General features: G+C 39.6%; 1 protein-coding gene and 1 long non-coding RNA gene across 2 annotated transcripts in view; one reads left to right on the top strand and one right to left on the bottom strand.

Annotated features, from left to right (window-relative positions):
- LOC130180395 (uncharacterized) overlaps positions 1 to 4,085 on the top strand; it is a 29,687-nt gene extending 25,602 nt beyond the window's left edge. The window contains exon 4 of the long non-coding RNA XR_008829398.1: positions 4,009 to 4,085. This is a non-coding gene — a long non-coding RNA (uncharacterized LOC130180395). The remainder of the gene's footprint in view (positions 1 to 4,008) is intronic.
- A 5,617-nt stretch (positions 4,086 to 9,702) lies between these two features.
- Positions 9,703 to 14,768, bottom strand: si:dkey-177p2.6 (uncharacterized protein LOC568712 homolog). Its single transcript, XM_056394375.1, has 2 exons — positions 14,581 to 14,768; positions 9,703 to 13,357 (listed from the first exon to the last, which is right to left on the bottom strand). The coding sequence occupies exons 1-2, from the start codon at positions 14,598 to 14,600 to the stop codon at positions 12,559 to 12,561; spliced, it is 819 nt and encodes a 272-aa protein (XP_056250350.1). The 5' UTR covers positions 14,601 to 14,768; the 3' UTR covers positions 9,703 to 12,558.
- Positions 14,769 to 19,883: the final 5,115 nt, after the last annotated feature.

The following is a 19,883-nucleotide window of genomic DNA, read 5'->3' as shown; positions in this document are numbered from 1 at the left end:
AGGTGATGGGCATTTTTCATTCATTTTATTAACAAAACAACTAACTGAGAAAATAATCTGCAGATTAATCGATAATGAAAATAATAATTAGTTGCAAACCTGCTGATTTGTTTATATCGCTGAGATGTTTTCATCTGTTATTCCATCCTGGAAAACAATCTTCAGATGAATTCATGATGAAAATAATCATTAGTTTCAGCCCTATCTATAGGTGGAAGAAATATATACGAAACACCAAAAAGAAGCGAGAAACACGGTGTAATGGCAGCAGTAGTTTTTTATAAGTTACATTTATTTAAGGTGGATTCTTGTGGCTGTTTGCACACATCTCCACTGTCAGCATCAGGTTTTAGGAGAAAATCTATGTGGGCGTTTTACCTGCCTGTCGGCCAATATCCCACAGATCTGAGCAAATCATTGCTTGCCCCCCCCCCTCTTGTGTTTGATGGTCAGTGCTAAGTGATATTTGGACCCGAGAGTGAAGCTAGCAGTGCATTAGCCATGTTGGACCGGGCACACAGATCAATACCACAGAACTGCAAGGCAGCACTATGGTAACAGGAAGCACAGGTATCAGGTGGCCTGTATTGTCCAGACCTGTCTCAGATGTGTGTGTGTTTTTTCCTGCACTTTGCACAATGTTTATATTTTACATGTGTGTACAAAATAACTAAAAGACAACAACAAAGTAAATCTAAAAACACAAGTGCAGTAGTTTTACTAAATCATACTTGCATTGTTTAATATCCAGGATGGGTGTGTCTTCCGCAGCAGGGCAAAAATAATATTATCAGGTATCAGGACAAATATTTTTAGGCACATTCTCAAACTCTGCTCAGCTGGCGTCTGGTTCCTGCCCAGTTGTGCGGCAAATCAATCTGATAAAAAAAATTAAGAATAATTTAATTTTGAGGAAATAATTATTTATTTTACCCCATTATACATCACAATCAAACCTCAGTTAAACTAATTTAATGATAAAGTTTCTGTTCTTCCCTTTTTCTGCTTTTGTGATTTTCTAAATGTTTTTTCTCTGAATCTGCATTCGAGTCAGGGCGAATCCAGACAGATGAGATAATCTCTTTACATCTTTTCTCTTTTTTTCATCTTCTTCTTGGCTATGAGCAACCAAAGTGACACAGCATTTAGCCTTGGCTCAAGTTCAAAAAAACATTTCCAAACCTAAATCAATTTCTGTCCGCAGAGAGGGAGAAAAAACACTCACCACAGGCTGAACAGCTGTGTTCCTCTTTGCCACTTGTGCCAAACACCATATTCATGTTTGCTGTTCATTTTCTGATCATATGTGTATGAAATTAGATTTTTGAAGCATTTATCAGTAAGCATGTTACATGAGAATGTGAGACAGCAAAATGATATGAGGCAGAACAACGTGGACATCAGCACCAAAGAGTCAGGACAGACTGATTTTGCTGTTTTGTGGTTCGATGTTTTCCGTCTCAGTCAGTGACCTTCACAAAAAGTAAGAGGGCGTTTGAAAGAATGTTTAATGCCTGTCTGCTGCAGGGTTTGTTTCATTTCAAAAATCAATAACAAATATAATTATTGCTATATATAAAATATAAAAAGATAAATAATCACATAATCCAATGTCCTTGATATGCATAAAAAAGAAGAACCTGTTTTGCATCTCATTATGAAACATGATAAACTTGGATGATAACCTTTGCAGCAGGAATCATGCAGCTATAACAGGTTTTTGAAAACTGCACTAACCGATTTTTGGCCGCTTTGGTCCAGTGGAACACGCTGTTGTTGTTCATTTACACACCGCCTGTCAAAAAAAAGTGCATGATGTTTTTAATAAAATAAAGTAAAAAAAAAAAAAGTAAATAAACTAAATTAATATTTGCATTTAGCATGCAAAATTCACTTTCTCTATTAGATGTGCAGCTAACATGAAAACATCAGCTTTTCTTATTTTTGGTTGCAACAGTTTAGGTGTTTTTTAGTTTTGATGCGGCGCTGATGGATTCGATTCGAGTTAACTTGCTGTAAAAAAATATCTGGAAAGGTGAGCGACTTGGTGAGAAGGATGAGTGCACTTGAGTTCCCAGAGAAATCAGACCTGAAGAGCGTTCCACACAACGCAGTGTGAAAAGCAAACCTGGTGATTCCAAAGATGAGACAGCATCACATGTCACCTCATAATACATACACATACAAGGACACACACAAAACATGCATTCAGACACATACCACAGGCTTCGTGCTGTGTATTCTCAGGCCGATCTTTATGCTTGAGGTTTCTGTAGGAATGTGCGTGGATAAGACTGTAAGTGATCTAAACGCCCCGCCAGAGTCACACTGGTTTTAATTCAGCAGAGGGGGGAAGACATACAGGTTCACTAAGGTTGACTTCAGCGCACTCACAAACAAACAATCACAAGTGCAAATACAGAAGCTAATTAACCCGATAAAGTTCTCTGATCTTTCATTTTTAACCATGCTGGCGCTGTGAGTCTAGAGATGACTATTTAGGTCTGTTCATTAGACGGTTAGACGGTCGGTCCACCAGTTTGATCCAAACTCAAATATCTCTACAACTAGTGCGTGGATTGCCTGACTTTTCCTCTAGCACACCCTGCCCCATGTGGTGCAGATAGATGTGATAACTTTAGTGGTCCCCTGACTGATCCCCATCATCAAGTCAAACCTTTTAATTAGTCTAATACTTTGTTTTATGACCAAAAAAAAATTATATTCCAATCAGCCCCAGCTCTACTTTGTGTTTACTGCTAATAAGCAACTAAGATGGTGAAAATTACACCTGCTAAACAAATAAACATGTTAATACAGTGATAGTCAGCATTGACTCTTGCCCTAAAACTAGCATTAGCATTTAGCTTAAAGCATCTGCTAATGCAGATATAGACTGGTTTTAACTTTAAATGACACAACTAAGCGTAGCCCAAAAAAAAACCCAAAACTTCTCAATTGTTTGGATTTTTTGCTGATGATGACACTGTTACTTACAACGTTGCATCTGATCTGAAAAGTGTGAATTTCAGAGGGTGAGTGCTGGTGGACACTGTGCACTCACCAATTCTTCATCTGCAAAGCAAGAACTGGAGCTATTAGTGCAGTTTTCAGTCACAGCTCTGCGTTCACTGATTAATAAGGCTTTGATTTGATTTGAATTACATCGTCCATATCTTAGACCCCGATGCTACCAGAACTAGTAGTGGGAAAATAGTCACATCCAATCAATTCCACCCTCAAAACAAGATTTTGAAGTGTCTTTATTTAGTCGTTAACATGTTAACACGCTTTAAATAAATGGACTTTAGTATGCGGCATGAAGTGATATCAAAGGACGGTTAATCTTAGCAACTGGGTTTATTGGAATGTGTTTGAAAAGCACAATCAGTTCTACCAGCATGAAATACCAATGTTCTCATTTTCTTATGGTAGTTATGCCCACGTATCATTAATTTGAGATATGTTGATTGTGGTCATGTTATGTTCTCTGGTTTCATTTTCCTGGTTTCGTTTTTTACCAACGCACATTCGTCTCAGCTGTGTTGAAATGCCCGTGGTGGTGAGTTGTGTAAGAGGGATGAATATCTCAGCTCTGGGGATTTTGATCGTCTCGCTCTCCACTCAGCAGTGTTGGAAATGGATTATGTCTTTATGCATGCAGCATGATTTCATTCTCCATGGACATGAACAGTTTCCAAAGGTGGACAGAGGAGACATGTTTAAAATGGTGCAGAGACATGCTCTGACTTTACATAATCTGAGCTGCAGTTATTAATAAAATAGATTTATCTCTCACTCTGTAAATGTTCATCTCGTGGTTCTGTTTATGTTGTTGCTCACAGAAAGTTAAATGTGATCAGTTTGTGGGTAATATAAGGACAACCATAATATATGCATGTGGAGATATGGATATAATAGGGAAATAATTTATCGTTAGAGGCTTTATGTTGTTAAACTGAGTTTACTATAGTGTTCTGACTCTGTTTTCCCTTATGTTTCTTTCAGCTTAAGCAACTTTTTCCAAGTTACAGAGGTGGACCGGAGGCTTGAAAGTTGCTGCTTCAAATCCCTTCACATACAGGTGAAGTTACATCTTCAGTTTCTAAGCTCTGTCAGCAGCTGTGCATCAAGTGTTGTTGATCAAAGCAGCATGAAGACGGGTAGATAAAACACCTAGAAATGTTTTTATGGCTGAGGTTGGTGCACCATCTTACCAAATTGGATTTGTTGTTTTAACAGTGAAAAACAGTCATTACACGGGTTTCAACAGGCTGTTTGGTATTTAGAGGATAAGACCTGCAAGCTTCATTTAGTTCAAAACCTGGGGATGAGTGATGAGTGGGATATTTAACTGCACCTAAACATGTTATGTGCTTGTTCCACACTGAATCACTCCCTGAACTTCAACTGACCGTCAGTTACCATTTTTATCTACAAGTGCTGTTTTTTAAAACTGAGCTCGGAGCAAGTGAACAAACCGAACAGTGACTGAGGCCTTTTACCATTATTACCTGTTAACAGTTACCAGTACCACCCATATAATCATCTTTATTTAAAGGCACTTTTCTGATTCTGACCAACAAAATTCAAAATAATTAAATGTCACAGATCAATAAAAGATAAAAAAAGTATGACAGTAAGGAAGAGTATAGATTGTAGGAATGAAACTTATGAAAACAAACAAGGTATCAAAGATCAAAATTAATATAAAGACGCAAAGTTCCCAGAATTTTTAATAGTTTTGTAGTATAATATCACTATGCATCGCAGTCTTACTTTCTCTCCTACTTTTCCGTGTGTGTGTGTGTGTGTGTGTGTGTGTGTGTGTGTGTGTATCTGTTGACCACTGTTTTAAGCTGCTATATTCAAATGCCCTCACAGGGGTAAATAAAGTACAATTAAATTTGATTGAATTGAAATTAAAAGGCTTGACTGAAAAGCCTATAACTAATATCTATAATCAATTCAATCACAGCATACAAGTCAAAAATCTGACCCTCTGTCATGTGATGACCACATGATGGACCTCCATGCGTGTTAGTGAAATCAGGTCTGCCATATGCATGTGTCTCATCTACATGCGACCAGTGGTAGACATGACTAATAGTTTCTACTCTGCCTTTAATTACCCACATTTATAATTCATTTGGGAGAAAATTAGATTGAACCGTGAAGGCAGCACGGCCACGTGGTACAGTGTCACTCTTGTTCGAGTCTTTTTTTTCATTTTCCTTTTTCTTCTTTTATAAACTAAATGATTCAGTGATTAATCACATATTTGATTTGATTAATTCATGAAAACTAGAGACACACAAACTTACACAATTTCACTGCATAGCTTTAAAATGCACAGAGTCAGATTCAGTGAGACAAACTTCAGTCATCGTGATCTGGAATCACAGACTTTCCAAGAACACCTCAACACAAATCCGAATTGATTAATTGATTAATCACATATTTGATAGATTAATCCACTAGAGATCATCTTGCGATTTGATCACACCAGCTGTGATGCCTGTCGTCATGTTGATGTTCCAATCCAGTAGTTATTACCGTATTATTTCATGAGTAGTCAACACTCATGAATTGGACTATCCCCACTCTTTGACACAATACAACCTTTACACTAACAATACGCTGAAGTTAATTCTAACCCTGACCCTCAAACCCTCAAACAGCCATTTGAAGTTGTGTCAGAAAACCTTCTTATCTTACGTTTGCTGTGAGGACACTGGTTGACATAATGCATTCCCTAGCTCTTTACCTTTACCTGAACTATCACAAATAAATGCCCAACCCCACCCTTTACTTTTACCTTGACCTAAACCTAATTCTAGCCCTAAAACCAAGTCTTAACCCCCAAATTTGGGGGTTTCAAACCACAATTTGTCCTCACAACAATAGAAAGGGAATTCAAGTAAAAGTCCTGCATTTTCATTTTTATTGTATAAGCACATAAGTATTAGCAGCAAAATGGACTTAAAATATCATAAGTAAAAATACTTATGATGCAAAATTACCTGTTTCAGTTTGATATTAAATGATCGGATTATTATTATTACAGATGCATTATTGTGGCTCTACTATCAGCGTTTCATGTTGTAGCAGGTGAAAGTAAAGACTTTTTATACTGTTGGGTTGTTTATCATCTATATATGCAACAATATATATATATTTTTTTTTTTTAAACCCATCATGTAGTTTGTTATGAAAATCTTCATCTGCAAAGTAACAGTAACTGAAACAAAGTGAAGTCAAATGTAAATTCCCTCTGAAATGTAGTGATGTATAAAGTCGCACTAAATAGAGACACAAGTACCTCAAATTAATGTACTTAGTTATTTTCCATCACCGGCACAAATACTTCTTTGGCACATTTTTCAGGGTGTTATTGAAAATAGAATTACTATGGTCGTTCCATATTTTTCATCATGTTGTCAAAAAATGTTTGTGTTGCCAAAACAGTAATTTCTAAAACAAAATGTGATTACTTCCACAATTTTTCATACTTAGTTTTAAAAATGCCCAGAGTCAGAGTCAGTGGGAGATGAAGTTGTTTGGAAATGACCTGTTCTCAAACTTCCCCTACTTCCTCCTTTCAATTAGTGAGTCCACATGGTCTGGGGTCACAGCCTCTCCAAGAACGCCTTGCTACACATCACTACCGCTTGTGCTCTGTCTGTCCTACTGTCTGCTCGCGAAAAACAACATACCAGCAGTTAATTTGTGTCCCTGTGAAGAATGAATGATGCCAGTTCAAATCCATTCCTACATGAACGCGGGTGTTCAGGTCACATCTCAGACCTGCACTTGAATCTCCACGGTGTCTGGAGGACCTTGTGAATCACTTACAGATAATCAGACAGAAAGGAATTCGTTTCTCGGGGTCGTGTATCTTGCCAGACACATTTCAACATCTGTCTTCATCAGGAGAGAAGTCACAGCTGAGGCATTGCTCAGAGTCACAAGATTTCAGTCATTTTTACGCCTCCACGCCGACGACAGCCGCGGCCGGATACATGATCTTTTCGGTTTGTCCGTCCGTCTGTTCCATTCTCGTGAACGCCTTATCTCAGTAACACCTTGAGGGAATTTCATTACATCTGGCACAAACATTCACTGCAACTCAACTCGAGGATGAACTGACTAGAATTTGATGCTCAAAGGTCAAAGGTCAAGGACACTGTGATCCTAACCTAACCCAATTAGTGTATAACTGTACACTGAGCTTACTTTACCTTTCTTTTTACACACTGCTGTTTATGGCACGGCTGTTTTTGGAGTCCACTTGTAAAGGACAGGTTGAAGGATAGGTAGTCAGGTGTCCATGTGTACACTGAAACTGTTGCTGCTGTAATCATTCCTCCTGTTCATACTGGATATTTTAGTGAAAGTGATTGGGGACAAAATCAGGCCTCAGTGTATTCAGAAGCTTATCTGAAGTTATTATGAGGTGTCAGTCTTTTTGAGTTGCTGCAACTTTGGAAGATATCCACTTGATCCGTCTAACTCAGACCGCTGAGGCCTCACACAAGCTTGTGGATTTTGTCCCCCACAGTGTGAACAACCTGTTTCCATATTCACATGGTCACCTGACTGTTGGTTTAAGACAGACTTGAAAAAACGTGGACCTATCCTTTAAGCTTTGAGTCTCTTGAGCAGAGAGGAGACCATGCCCAACATCAGAGCTGGTTTGAGCTGTTAAAAGTCTCAAACACAGCCCCACTCTTCACCTTACACAACATTTACACTGATTAAACATGTTTCTTAATGTTGGTTTTACAGGATCTATCTACCCGTCCATCCAGTCGGTCCATCCCATTGTTTTGCAACTGCAGAGGATGTTTGTACTGTCAGTGTGTGTGTGTGTGTGTGTGTGTGTGTGTGTGTGTGTGTGTGTGTGTGTGTGTGTGTGTGTGTGTGTGTGTGTGTGTGTGTCTGTGTGTGTGTGTGTCTGTGTGTGCGCATGCTGAGTCAGCCTGGTAGACAGAGGCTTTCTGAGCCAAAGCCCGGCATCACTGCACCGCAGCAGCCTGATTTCTGCCTGCAGAGAAACATTAAACTCAGAACGACACAGCGCAGCACTCCACAGGTACACATTAATACTGTCGCCACACCTTCAGTATAGATAGATAGATAGGTAGGTAGATAGGTGTGGTTATACAGTCAGACATGCTCTCTTCACATGTTTAAATGGCAGCAGTAGCAGTGGTAGTGTGCAGTAGTTCACGTGTTGCTCCTCCTCATGCGAGGCCACTCCCTGAATTCCAGCCCCAGATCCCTCTAACCAACAACAGCTACTGTAGCTCTGCTTCTGTCTCACTCTCCAGAGGGAAGTCAGACCCACAGAGATGCACTGAGAGGGATGAAATGTAGGAAAAACAAGGAGATTTCTATGTATATTACATCATTTGCATTTCTTTTCCTATCAATGTTTATCTGTACACAATTTATTGTAAACAAATAAATAAATAGTAAAAGGCACCACAAAGGCTTCATGGAGCCACATTTAATTAGATTTCATCCAAAGCAGTCATATGGGAAGCTTTTTGTTCTTGTTGTTAAAGTAGAATTGACAGTAAAACGGTAAAAACACTTAATACAGACAAGTATACAAGTCCAAGTTTGAGTAAGTGGTATTTTATTTGATTATTTCTATTGCAGCGTTTCTCTGACTGCATTGATCTGACCGCACAAGTTACTGCTCACTCTCAAGATTAGGATTTTTTTAATGTTAATGCGAAATTGCTAAATATTTTAAACTACCAAACAGTACACAATGCACCCTCTAAATACTACTTGCATGTTGATACATCAATAGTTTTGTTTTTTGTTGTGGTATTTGCAAGTTTTGTGTCAAGGTTTTTTTGCCCTGTAGAAGTGCAGATGTGTCTGCAGCAGAGGTGATGGTGAAACATGAGATTAGGCCTCTTGCTCAGTACTCAATACATGACTGGGATCGTTTCCATGGAACCCTTTACCCCACTGTAAGAACCTCGGTCACTTATTTTACCATAAAGCACAGAGGCTGGTTTTATGCACCTGCATTTGACACCAACTGTTAGTGACGAAGCTGTAGAAACACCAGACAGCAGCATCAACAAACGCCACTAAACATACTCTCTGAATTTGCACCGTCATGCTCACCATCAGCACACAACTGCTTTTCCATCAAATGGCCACCGGGGGGCAGTCTTGGCTTTCATTTGACTCAGGCTTGCAAGGAAAAAAAAGAGTTACTCCACTTTGATGCCCTGAGCTGAGACTCCCAGGCTGTGGGCGCTCTGTAACGAACTCTAAGGTTCAAATGCTGTAGGTTACACGTGTTTAAGATTCATATCGGAGTTAAGATTTTAAAAGGAGGGCAGGATTTTGCTAAAACTAAGAGGAATGTTTCGCCTAGGAAGCAAGGCTCAGGGCGAAAAAGTCCAGCCAGTAGCAGAAAAACAGAGCCCTACCATAAACCACATGCAGTCAGTCCTGTATTGACCAATACCTCATTGTGTATGCATGGCTGACATGTAGTAAGGCACGTTCTTCTGAGAGGTAGGCAGCAGTGAATGTGTAATTATCAGCTTCGTTATCAGTGTTTGTAATCTGGATGTAGTGTATGAATCTTTGTCAACATCAACCAACAGTCCTGGGTGATGTTGCATAATGAGGCAGTTTGTCAAAGAGTAAAGACTCACACAATGAAGATAGGGTATTTTTTTTACTTTATTATTGAATAAAATCTATAAAATATTCCACAAAAAATACATTACATTATCAATTATCATCTTATTATCCAGCAAACTCATCCTTCAGTTACATTTATATATAATCAGCATCAACAACATACAGCTTGTGCTTTATAGACCCTGCTGACACTCTTTTGTACAATTATAAATAACACTGCAGCTTTCTGTTTATTGTAGTCAGTCCTGTCTGATAGATTATATAAGTGAAAAAAACAACAACAGAGAAGTGGTTTATTTCACAGGCTGAAATCCAACTGATTCACACTGGATGTCTGTGCAGAGCCATTAGGAGCAAAAACAAGTTGTTGTTGAAGCAGCAGTGCGCTCCTCGTACATCTCATGTGATTGGTCCATGGTCTGAGTCTGGGCAAAACAAGCTGTAAACCCCTCCTACTGAACGAGTGACGCAAGCTGCTTCATCCCACCCCTCCTCCTCCTCCTCCTCCTCCTCCTCCTCCACGTCCTCCTCCTCTTATTTTTCCCTCCTGGCCCTGGCTGCCACCTCCTCCCTCAGCTAGTTCACTGTCAGCCTGTCAGGATACATTAAGCTCATATGCCAGTGGTGTTCAGTGAGCGCGGAAAAAAGGCCAAGAAAAGAGGGAAGAAACGTTGACGGTTCTGTGCTTTACATAAAGCCCCAATCTTAAGGTTTCTATCAATGAAGCACGAGCTCAGACGGCCACAAACACCTCAACACGGGGGAAAATTAGGTTCAGTAGTAAGGCACGTTGTCGACATGAGACCAGAGATGGAGATGAGGACGGATTACTTTGGTCTGACAGGGTAGCGTTGGATTTTCAGCCGAGATCAAACAATGAAATAAACTCCACTAGATTGTTTCTATCAGTAACAGATAGTCTATGGCTCACGGTGTGAAACAGGAGTGTCCAGGTTAACTGACAACAAACAGACATCAGGAGGTAGAACAGGAGTAAACCACAGATAGTGAAGGTCAAGCATTCGATTCATCGCGACCTTCCTCTCACTGCATCTCTTCTATTGGACAGGACATTGGAGTTTCAGGTAGAAACACATATAAAACTTTAAAAAAATAACAAAAAAACATTGCAATAAAACTTCACACCATCAAGGCCATAAAAATACATAGGCTTCCATTGTCATTTACAATTCTGAGACATGGCAAAGTTGTCCTGATTGTTGACTTGAGGCAATCAGCTCCTCAGTCAGAACCAGACTGGGATTACATTACTATTTAAAATACATGTTTTATGCTGCGTTCATGTCACGTTAGATTTACTGTAAAATACAAGCTGCCAAGGAGGAATAACTTGAGTGTGTTTCTTGTACAAGCTCTGATACTTTGTCCCATTTGGTGTCACAAATGGCGCACGGGGGTCAACGAAAGCAACGGATATGGCAGCCACTGACAGTCCATAAAGAATCAAAATGATAAGTTACACTCACACCCAAACAATAGACTCTACATACAAAGCACAAGTAATATCTGCTGCAGTTTGTGGTTGATTTTTCATTCATAAATAAGAATAATAATAGATAAAGGCGTTTCCAACAAGTTAAACATTTTACCTTTTCTCTACCCGACCGAGATGTCATCCCATTTTCACCCGCTTCTTGTGACACAACGTGAGCGTGGCATTCAAATCCCGGGGATTGGAAGCTTACTTCTTTGGCTAATAAATCCCCCAAATTCAGTGGCCACATTCTCAGTTTCACCAGCCAAATGCCCCCCCCCCCGACTGCTGAACCAAGAGTTCAAGAGGCTGATGTCCGTTTCTAATTTAAAGATCCTACATGGTGCAATAAAAACACCATTCAGTCCCAGTGCTGAAGGAAACCCAGGCCTTTGCCCTCCTGGCTGGCTGAAGCACACCCTCTTAAGTAATTGAAGGGATTTCAATTAATAATCAACCCAGGTCTGATCTAACAGCCCGAGTGACGCACAGCCCACAGCAGCTCAGGTTCCTTCTTCCTGAGCTGTGGATTCACTCAGAGACCTGCTGCTTTTACTAAAACTTGACAAAACAAGACAGAAAAGTGGCATTAACACTCGAGATATTTAAGGCTCCACCTGCATTTACGGTCTTACTGAATGAAGGAAAATCCACCTTTGACACTCTTACACTGTTACATGCCATCAGGTTGTGACACTTCCCCCACAAGTGTTGCAATACTGTTCGTGTAGTGACTTTGTGCAGACATGTCTCATCCACTGTTACTACAGATTTTTCACAGGTGACTCAAGAGAAAACCTGTTTTTTTTAGATGAAAAGCTCTGAAGTTTATTTTTGCTTGAAAGATGATGCAACTAATTAATCCATTATCAAAATTGCTGGTGATTAATTTTCTGTCAATCAGCTAAACAATTAATCGGCTAATTGTTTCTGCTTGAGGTTATATTTTCTACTATTTAACTTCTCAGTGATTTGGGGAACTATTTTGTGTGTTTATGTCACCTACAGGATGTTTGGTCAGTGACAACCACAAAACAGTGCAAAACTGTTACAAAGTGGATTTTCCTAATACCGTGAGAGATTTTAAACTGGATTCTTCATCCAGTACAATAAATATTTTGTTTCTGATTTGAGGCATCAGCTTGTGTACATAACTTAATGCTGGATGGTTCCTTATGAATGAATTAGTGTTTTATTCTACCTAAAACCAGCTGAAGTTCAATAGATTTTCAACCAAAATGTCAGATTGAGCCTTAAAATATCCAAGGTCACGTTAAAGTTCTTCGACCCTAAAATCAGTCTTTGTTCAGAGTAGCTGCGATCAGATTCCAAATCCTTCGATTAACCAAGTGAAGTAAATGTTCATGAGTTCGTCTTGGCGATCAGGACTTTACCAGAATCTCCATGATGTGGTCCAGCTCATTCAGGTCCATTAGACACGACTGAAGACTCCCAGGTGAGCCGTGGCTGGGAGAGCGCATTTTCACGTCCTCATCCGCCCAGAGCGACACACTGACGGGCCACAAAGAGCCTGACGTCCACGCAGAGGGTAGATCGGAAGTCTCATACATTGATGTGTCAATGTCCTCAAAGATGTCGTCCAGGGCGAGGTCGCTGAGGTAGCCCATGGCGTTTACTGCATCACTAAAAGCACTGACCGTCGCAGCGGGCAGTGATTTCTGCTGGTCGGTGGAGCCGTTAGCCTCCTGAGAAGGGAATTCAGGGGACGGTGGTGGCGACAGAGACAGGTTGTCCTCATCACCCTCTGCACACCCGGGGCATGTGACCGGCATGTCCTCCCTGAAGTCGTCCCTGAGAAGACAGGAGTCATGGTGGACGCCGTTGAGGAGTACGTCCGGGCTGCAGGTTCCCGCTCCGTCGCTCCGCATGTCCTCCTGGATCTGCCTGAGCGTGTTGATGAGCAGCACGGAGCGACGAAGGCTGAGCTCCATCCCTGCCTGGTAGCTCTGGAGCTTCTCCAAGCAGAGGCCGAGCACCAACTGACGCTGCTGCAGGTGGCTCATCTCGGATTTGGATGGACCCACAAGGAACCCACCCTCGTCCTCCGTGCCCTCCTCCCCATTCTGCTCCTTTTCCTCCGGCGCAGCAGCGGGGAGAACCTCGGCCTCCAGCTCCTCCAAGCAGCTCCACTTTCGCTTAACGCCACGACCCAACATCGACCTTGATCAATGGAAGAAGAGTTCACCAGTTATAATGTGATAAAGTACAAAACGTGGCTCCTTTCACTATTATCTGACATTTTATAGACGAGCTGACTAATCACTTAATTGGTGTAGAAAATAATCAGTAGATTAATCGATAATGAGAATAATTTTTTGTTGCAGCCCTAATATTAACTATGTATGACTTTGTTGTGACTAACTATGGGTGTGCAAAGATATTTACAAGTATGTCTATACTGTTTATGATGTGTATACGTGATTATCGGGATTTTAATATTGATCGTTGGAGAGTGCCCTTGAGCTAAAAGAGATATAAATAAACACATTAACAAATAGAAAACTAAGAAAACAAGACAATCTTGGTGCTTTACTTTTAAAATTATTTAAACAATTGATAATCAAAACGTCGCCGATAAATTATGTATAGGTTGATTAATTGACTAATCGTTTCAGAGATTAGCACCTGTAATTAGACAAGTCACTGGTAGAGACTTTTTATCTGCTAAATTGGAAACTAAATGAGAAGCCAACTTTGACAACAGTAGCAGAGACAGATGTGGGATCTCATCAGCCTGCACTGCCAATGTAGTAAACCCTGCATCCAGTTTATATAAGAGCACCAACCCTGCAAACATGACTACTTTTCCATTCACTTTCACTTCAATAGCTCCAAAAACAAAAGTGGCACTGACATCAAAAATACAATTGCACACAAATATTGACTAAACTGCGCAAGTTTACAGAGTGGATGTGAGAGTTTTTTTTACATTTTAGACAAGTGAACATTTTAACTGTCATGACTCACTGTTCGACACCCCTGCAGACTGAAAGACTTTACTCATCCATGCAGACATTTGTTACCTACACATCACTGTCTCACAGATGTTCTTCTTATAAGAAATGGGTGCACATGAAACCCCATTTGATGAGAGTTTGACCCCCATCTGAGGAGATTAAAGCTGCTTGGTATTATTTAATATAGTACTTCAGTAAAATCTATGAGTAAAGAGCTTATTCGTACATTTTCTCTCCTGAAACTCGTGAAAATGAGAATAATTTCACTCTGTCTTACTTATATTGCCCAAGACCCCCAAGAACAACCCTAACCCCTTAGCGGTCCCCGGACTTCAGCAGGAAAAGACCCCTTTTAAACCAAGTTTAAGGGGGAAACTTGAGGAAATTTTAAGAGAATAATAAAATAAGGTTAGAAAACAACCTTACGTGCCCTTGGAAAGTGTCATGAGGTGTAGAAATCCTCGTGTTTTCGGCTGTTGTCGCTTCGACGCCGCGTTCTTCTGCTATCGAGCCCAGGAATATGAGGAATGTACTGCCAGTCCATCCACAGCAGCGGGGGGAGCACCGGAGCTCAGGGCCGGCTATGATTGGTAGACTCACCCGGTGATCAAGCCTCCGCCTCCGCCACTCACGGGGCAGCGAATGTGCGGCCGTCTGTTCCGGCGGCGAGCTGCCGCTGCGTTCAGGTGAGGCTCGTAAAAATCATGAACAATTTCGAAGCACACGTGAGCGGCGAAAGTGGTGAGCGTGATGCGGAAAATGTGGGTTTTTATTGTAGCCAAGGCTAAAACAACAAGTTTACTCCGCATCACGTGGGTCCACATTATTGGATTAATCGCAAAATTGTTAGAAATTAGCACTGATGTACAATATCCACTATGATGGCACCTCCATATCATGGTCCTAGTCTTGTAAAGGGTCATTGTATCAAACGGGTTTTGATAACCACATTGTTAAATCTATAATGAGCTAATTTGTTGCAAATTAGTTTTTTTTTTTATCGAATTGCTTCATTTTTCATTAATCAGTTAGTAACATCATGAACATTAACGATCCTCAGAATTCAGCCATCATAAGAGTCCTGTAAAGCTGCAACCATCAATTATCTGACAATAATTTTCACATTTATCGATTGTTGAGCATATACATTGTCAGAATATAGAGGAAAATGACATTCATCATTCCCTGAAGTCCAAGTTACCATCATAGAAAATTTAAAAACTGGCAAACAATTAATACCAGTACATTTTTAGCATTTTTACTTTAAAAAAGTGACTTAAACACTTAATAAATTATCGAAATGATTTCCAATTAATGTTTGGTCAATTGACCAATCAATTAATCAACTAATAATTTCCGCTCTAGAGTATTGGTTGGTCTCTGGGTACCAGGGGAAATAATTACTCCATTACATTTATTTGACATACATGACATATGACTTACGTTACTTACTAGTTTTCAGATTGAAACATTCCTTAAAAAACATATGATCAGTTTATAAAATATGACACACGGATTAAAGATTAAACCAGTGGCTCCCAGCCTTTTGGACTTGTGACCCCTTGTTTCAGATGATCATGAGTTGTTAGCAGTTCCACCAAAAACAGATATTCCCAATAAACATTTCTAATAAAGCAGTAAAGGTCTCCAGTATGTCATAAAAACATCTGGAAAATGATAACATAACTTAGTTTTTTCTTCTTTCCAGCCTCATTAATCTTCAGATGACACCTCAAATTTATCTTGTGATGCTTTATGAGGGCCACGACCCCTTGGTTGGAAACCACCATTAAACTATTTAACAGTATAAAAAGTATCTAACTTGTTCTACCTCCCGTTAAATATCAATCAGATTTTCTGAAAAACAAATACTTTTATACTGATAAAAATAAATTGAACTGATAATACTTTATGTATTTATATGTATTGGAGGATATTATATACAGTTTTGTAGGATATTTCTAAGCAGAAAGCAGAGATAGCTTTATGTGAGACACCTTTCATGCTACACTAAAGATCCCCCCCCCCCCCCCCCCCATATAAACGCCAAGGCTGAGGGCCTTTCCCACAATTATAAATTATCTGTGAGGTCAATTGCAGCTTGGACCAGGTACCAAACTGGGCCTGGTGTTTACATTTAAAGTCAATCAAAGACCTTTTTGGAGGAAGCAGAGATAAGACTGGATCAGCTAGCGACTGCTAATGGCACTGAAGAGCCACATCGCAGACCCCACAGACCCCTTGAGTAGCAGAGGACTGTTGCTCTGTTTGACCGTTGGTTAACCTCTAGAACTCTTTCAACCTACATGGAAACAGAAGAATATCAAGACAAGATTTAAAAAAGTTAAAAGTTAGTTTGTGCATATAGACACCAAGAGAAATGGCTGTTAGTTTTATCGTGCTGATTCTGAAGTTAAATCGCTGGTCAAATGATTTAACGACATATTTCCCCAAACTGAGTTAATTTTCCCTACATATTATTTAAGTACAGTTTTTTTTCTACCACTGACTAGAACCACTATTGTGGATATGATACCCGATAATATCAGATCAGTTTTTATCTATACTGTCATTCTTTAACTCTTAATTATCATGTTCCTCTTTAAGTATTTCCATAAAACAGGATTTCTTGATTTTGTGGCTTACAACTTGTTTTTTTGGTGCCAAGTAACTGAAAAAGTTGTGAAGTTGTTATGTGAGTTTGAAGGAAAGAGGAGGCCAAAGTGGAATATGTAGAATATGTAGAAATTCTCATGTTTTTCAAGTGTTTAGACATTAAAACAATATCAAACAAATATCAGTGTATCTATGTTAGAAATATCTAGAAGGCCCACAGTTGCAGTGAGACCCTGAACGCAGCATTTTAAAGGGACAGATGACTCAGAAGGGAAGGGGGAGGATGTGATCAGAAAGAGGAGAAGGCAAACACCAAATAAGGAAACTCTTCATGCACGTTTTTCCGCCTCTTCCTCCTGAAGCTGTCACAGCGAAACTTGTACTTCTTCTTTCCACTTTTTATGAACATAAAGTAAACATTCAACATTACGTAAAAATATTGCATTGGATTGTCTGATGACCTACATTTAGTCGTGTTTTGATGTCAGAACTGCATGGCGACTGAAAACCACCTTAAAACCAAAACAGCTAATGCGCCTGAGCGCTCTTTAACTTTCACATCAGTGCTAAAAGATCAAAAATACAGAGAAACAACAAGATTTGAAAACAGTTTACCTTTGTTAGACAAACACAGAATTTAACCACAGGGTCTGTTCTTGTATTATTTCCAACCAAAGTGTTCAATTTGAGTGTGGCAAAGGGTTTTCTTGACTTGAGATCTCAAGTTTAAGAGCAGCCCCTGAAGGCAGCATGAGACCAGTGGCCTGTTAGTACTTATTAACCCTGAACTCACACACGTTTTTAAAGGTGGTGTAGCTTCCTGACAGCAGACAACACATGATTAGTCATGATTAACACGTGTATTATAAGTAGAGTATGCTATATATTATATAGAAGTAGTAAGAGTAATTCCTTCTAGACAGGTCAGAAGTTAAAGAAACATGCCCCCTCAACATCACATGGTGTAAACTTTGTATTTCTTCTGCATCTCTGAAACACTGCATGGATTCTCTGCATCACATTCATCGTGTTTTCTCCGTCTCTGCTTTTTAAGACACTATAGTCTCTTTCTCTGATGACTTGTTTTTTCCTCGGGCTGCCTTTTTTTGCTGACTCACCAAGAGGCCATTAATCTTTAACTATAGGCTAACCAAGACTAGGCGGCAGGCCAACATGCAGAGCAAGCTACAATTTTACGCACAAATACCTTCTGACAGCTTCAGACAAGACTTTATGAGAGTTTTATTTAATTGCTACATATTTAAGAATATGAAAGGTCTCTCTTCATTTGACTGAATAGCGGCATTCATTATTAATGGAACATTTAAAATCAGTTTAGTGAGGCTCCAGTGTGAACAGGTTAGCTGTCTGCATGTAGCTGCAAACAAACAATAGTCCTGTTCAGTTGAATCCATTGCAAGTTTGTATCTCTGCAAATCTAATGCAGGATCTCATGCTCCAGTGTCAACATGTGAGACAGCACGTGAGGACAAAGCTCCCACTGCAGCTGGGCCACATCTAATTCATGTTCAGCATTTTTACATAACAACAAAGGTAACTCTACTCGGGAAACACAAACACTCTCCGTTACTGCAGCGATGAGAGACACTAAACACCTCCAGGATTTACCCGATTGTTCTGAGGACAAGTTTTTGCATGTACTACAGCAGGTCCTGCGTGCTTCACAACTGTCTGTCACATCTCTACCTGTCCAACACTTAGTTTGGAAATTGTCAAGTCGTGAAAGCTGAGATTGAACGCTAAGCTGTATTTATTGTTAGATCAGATGTTTCCTGATCAATGCAATAGTTTTGTTTAAAATATTTGATGTAAAACAAGTATAAACACTGTTAAAGGAGACTATGTAGGCATGTTTTTGTTAATTCAAAGGGTATCCAGTTTAAGTGAGTTATCAAATAATCATTTACATATTGAACAGACACACAACTGTTGTATTCGCAGATAAACTAAAAATGGCCTTCAACAATGTCTAGACATACAACTGCCCAATTACCCTTATCATCATGTTAAAGGATAAGGGAAGTAAAATTCTGTAATTTTTCTAACGTCAACATATATCTAGAAAAGACCAAACACCAATAATGAATTGATCCTACACGTACTGTGTATCCAGAGCTTCAGATATCTTGATCCTCTGTGCTACAGAGCTCCACTATTTCCAAAAACTATTACAAACCCATCAATGAGTCACACTGTTGCTCTGGGTGATGTGGTCCTTCGTTATGATAAACATGGGCACTGTAGTTTATTTGCAATACAACGTCCTGCAGATGGAAATACTTGTGAGTATATTGCACAGCAGTGCACGCTATATTCCTGTTCGAGTAACATTTACTAAAAACTACAGTTTCCAATTTGTTTTTTAACCATTTAAAAAAAGCTGAGTAAAGAATATTTTTGTGGCGCCTTCTTTAAAGATTTGTCTTCTATAGAAATGAATGGGCCGGGGTGCTACAGAGAGGATTGAGGAGAATTCACATATTGTTGGTTTTGGTCTTTTCATAGGTTATTGCTGAACCAAAAGAAATATATACTTCTTTCAGCTCATGCAACTCTAAAGGTCACTACCTTAAGATTTGCAGTAAACAGCAATAAAATATAAAAAGCAAGATTTACCACCTTGCTGTTTTAAGGCTCCGCAAACCAGTCAAGTTTTAGGAAATATGGTCAAAATCTATCTTTCTGTTCTTGAGTTATAGCATTGAATAATGGCAAGCGGTGTTTTTGCAGAACGTTATGATGTCACAATGAAGCTGACCTTTGACCTTTTAGATATAAAAGGTCATATCACTTCATCATTTTAATCCTATTAGACATTTGTCTTGAATTGTGTCATGATTAGTGTATGAGTTAATGAGTTATGGCCAAAAATGTGTTTTGTAAGCTCACAGTGGCCTTGACCTTTGACCACCAAAAGCTAATCAACTCATCCTCGAGTCAAAGTTAATGCTTTTACCAAATTTGAATAGATTTCCTCGAGGCTCCGTCCACAGCTGTCGCCCACACGGAGACATAGAAACCACAAGATCCATTACAGAAAAGGAGACTGTTTATGCCTATAAACTCAAATAAGTAATTCAAACCACACAATC

This window comes from Seriola aureovittata, chromosome 13, assembly GCF_021018895.1.
Source record: "Seriola aureovittata isolate HTS-2021-v1 ecotype China chromosome 13, ASM2101889v1, whole genome shotgun sequence".
Classification (NCBI taxonomy): Eukaryota; Metazoa; Chordata; class Actinopteri; order Carangiformes; family Carangidae; genus Seriola; species Seriola aureovittata.
This window is presented reverse-complemented; position numbering and strand designations above follow the sequence as displayed.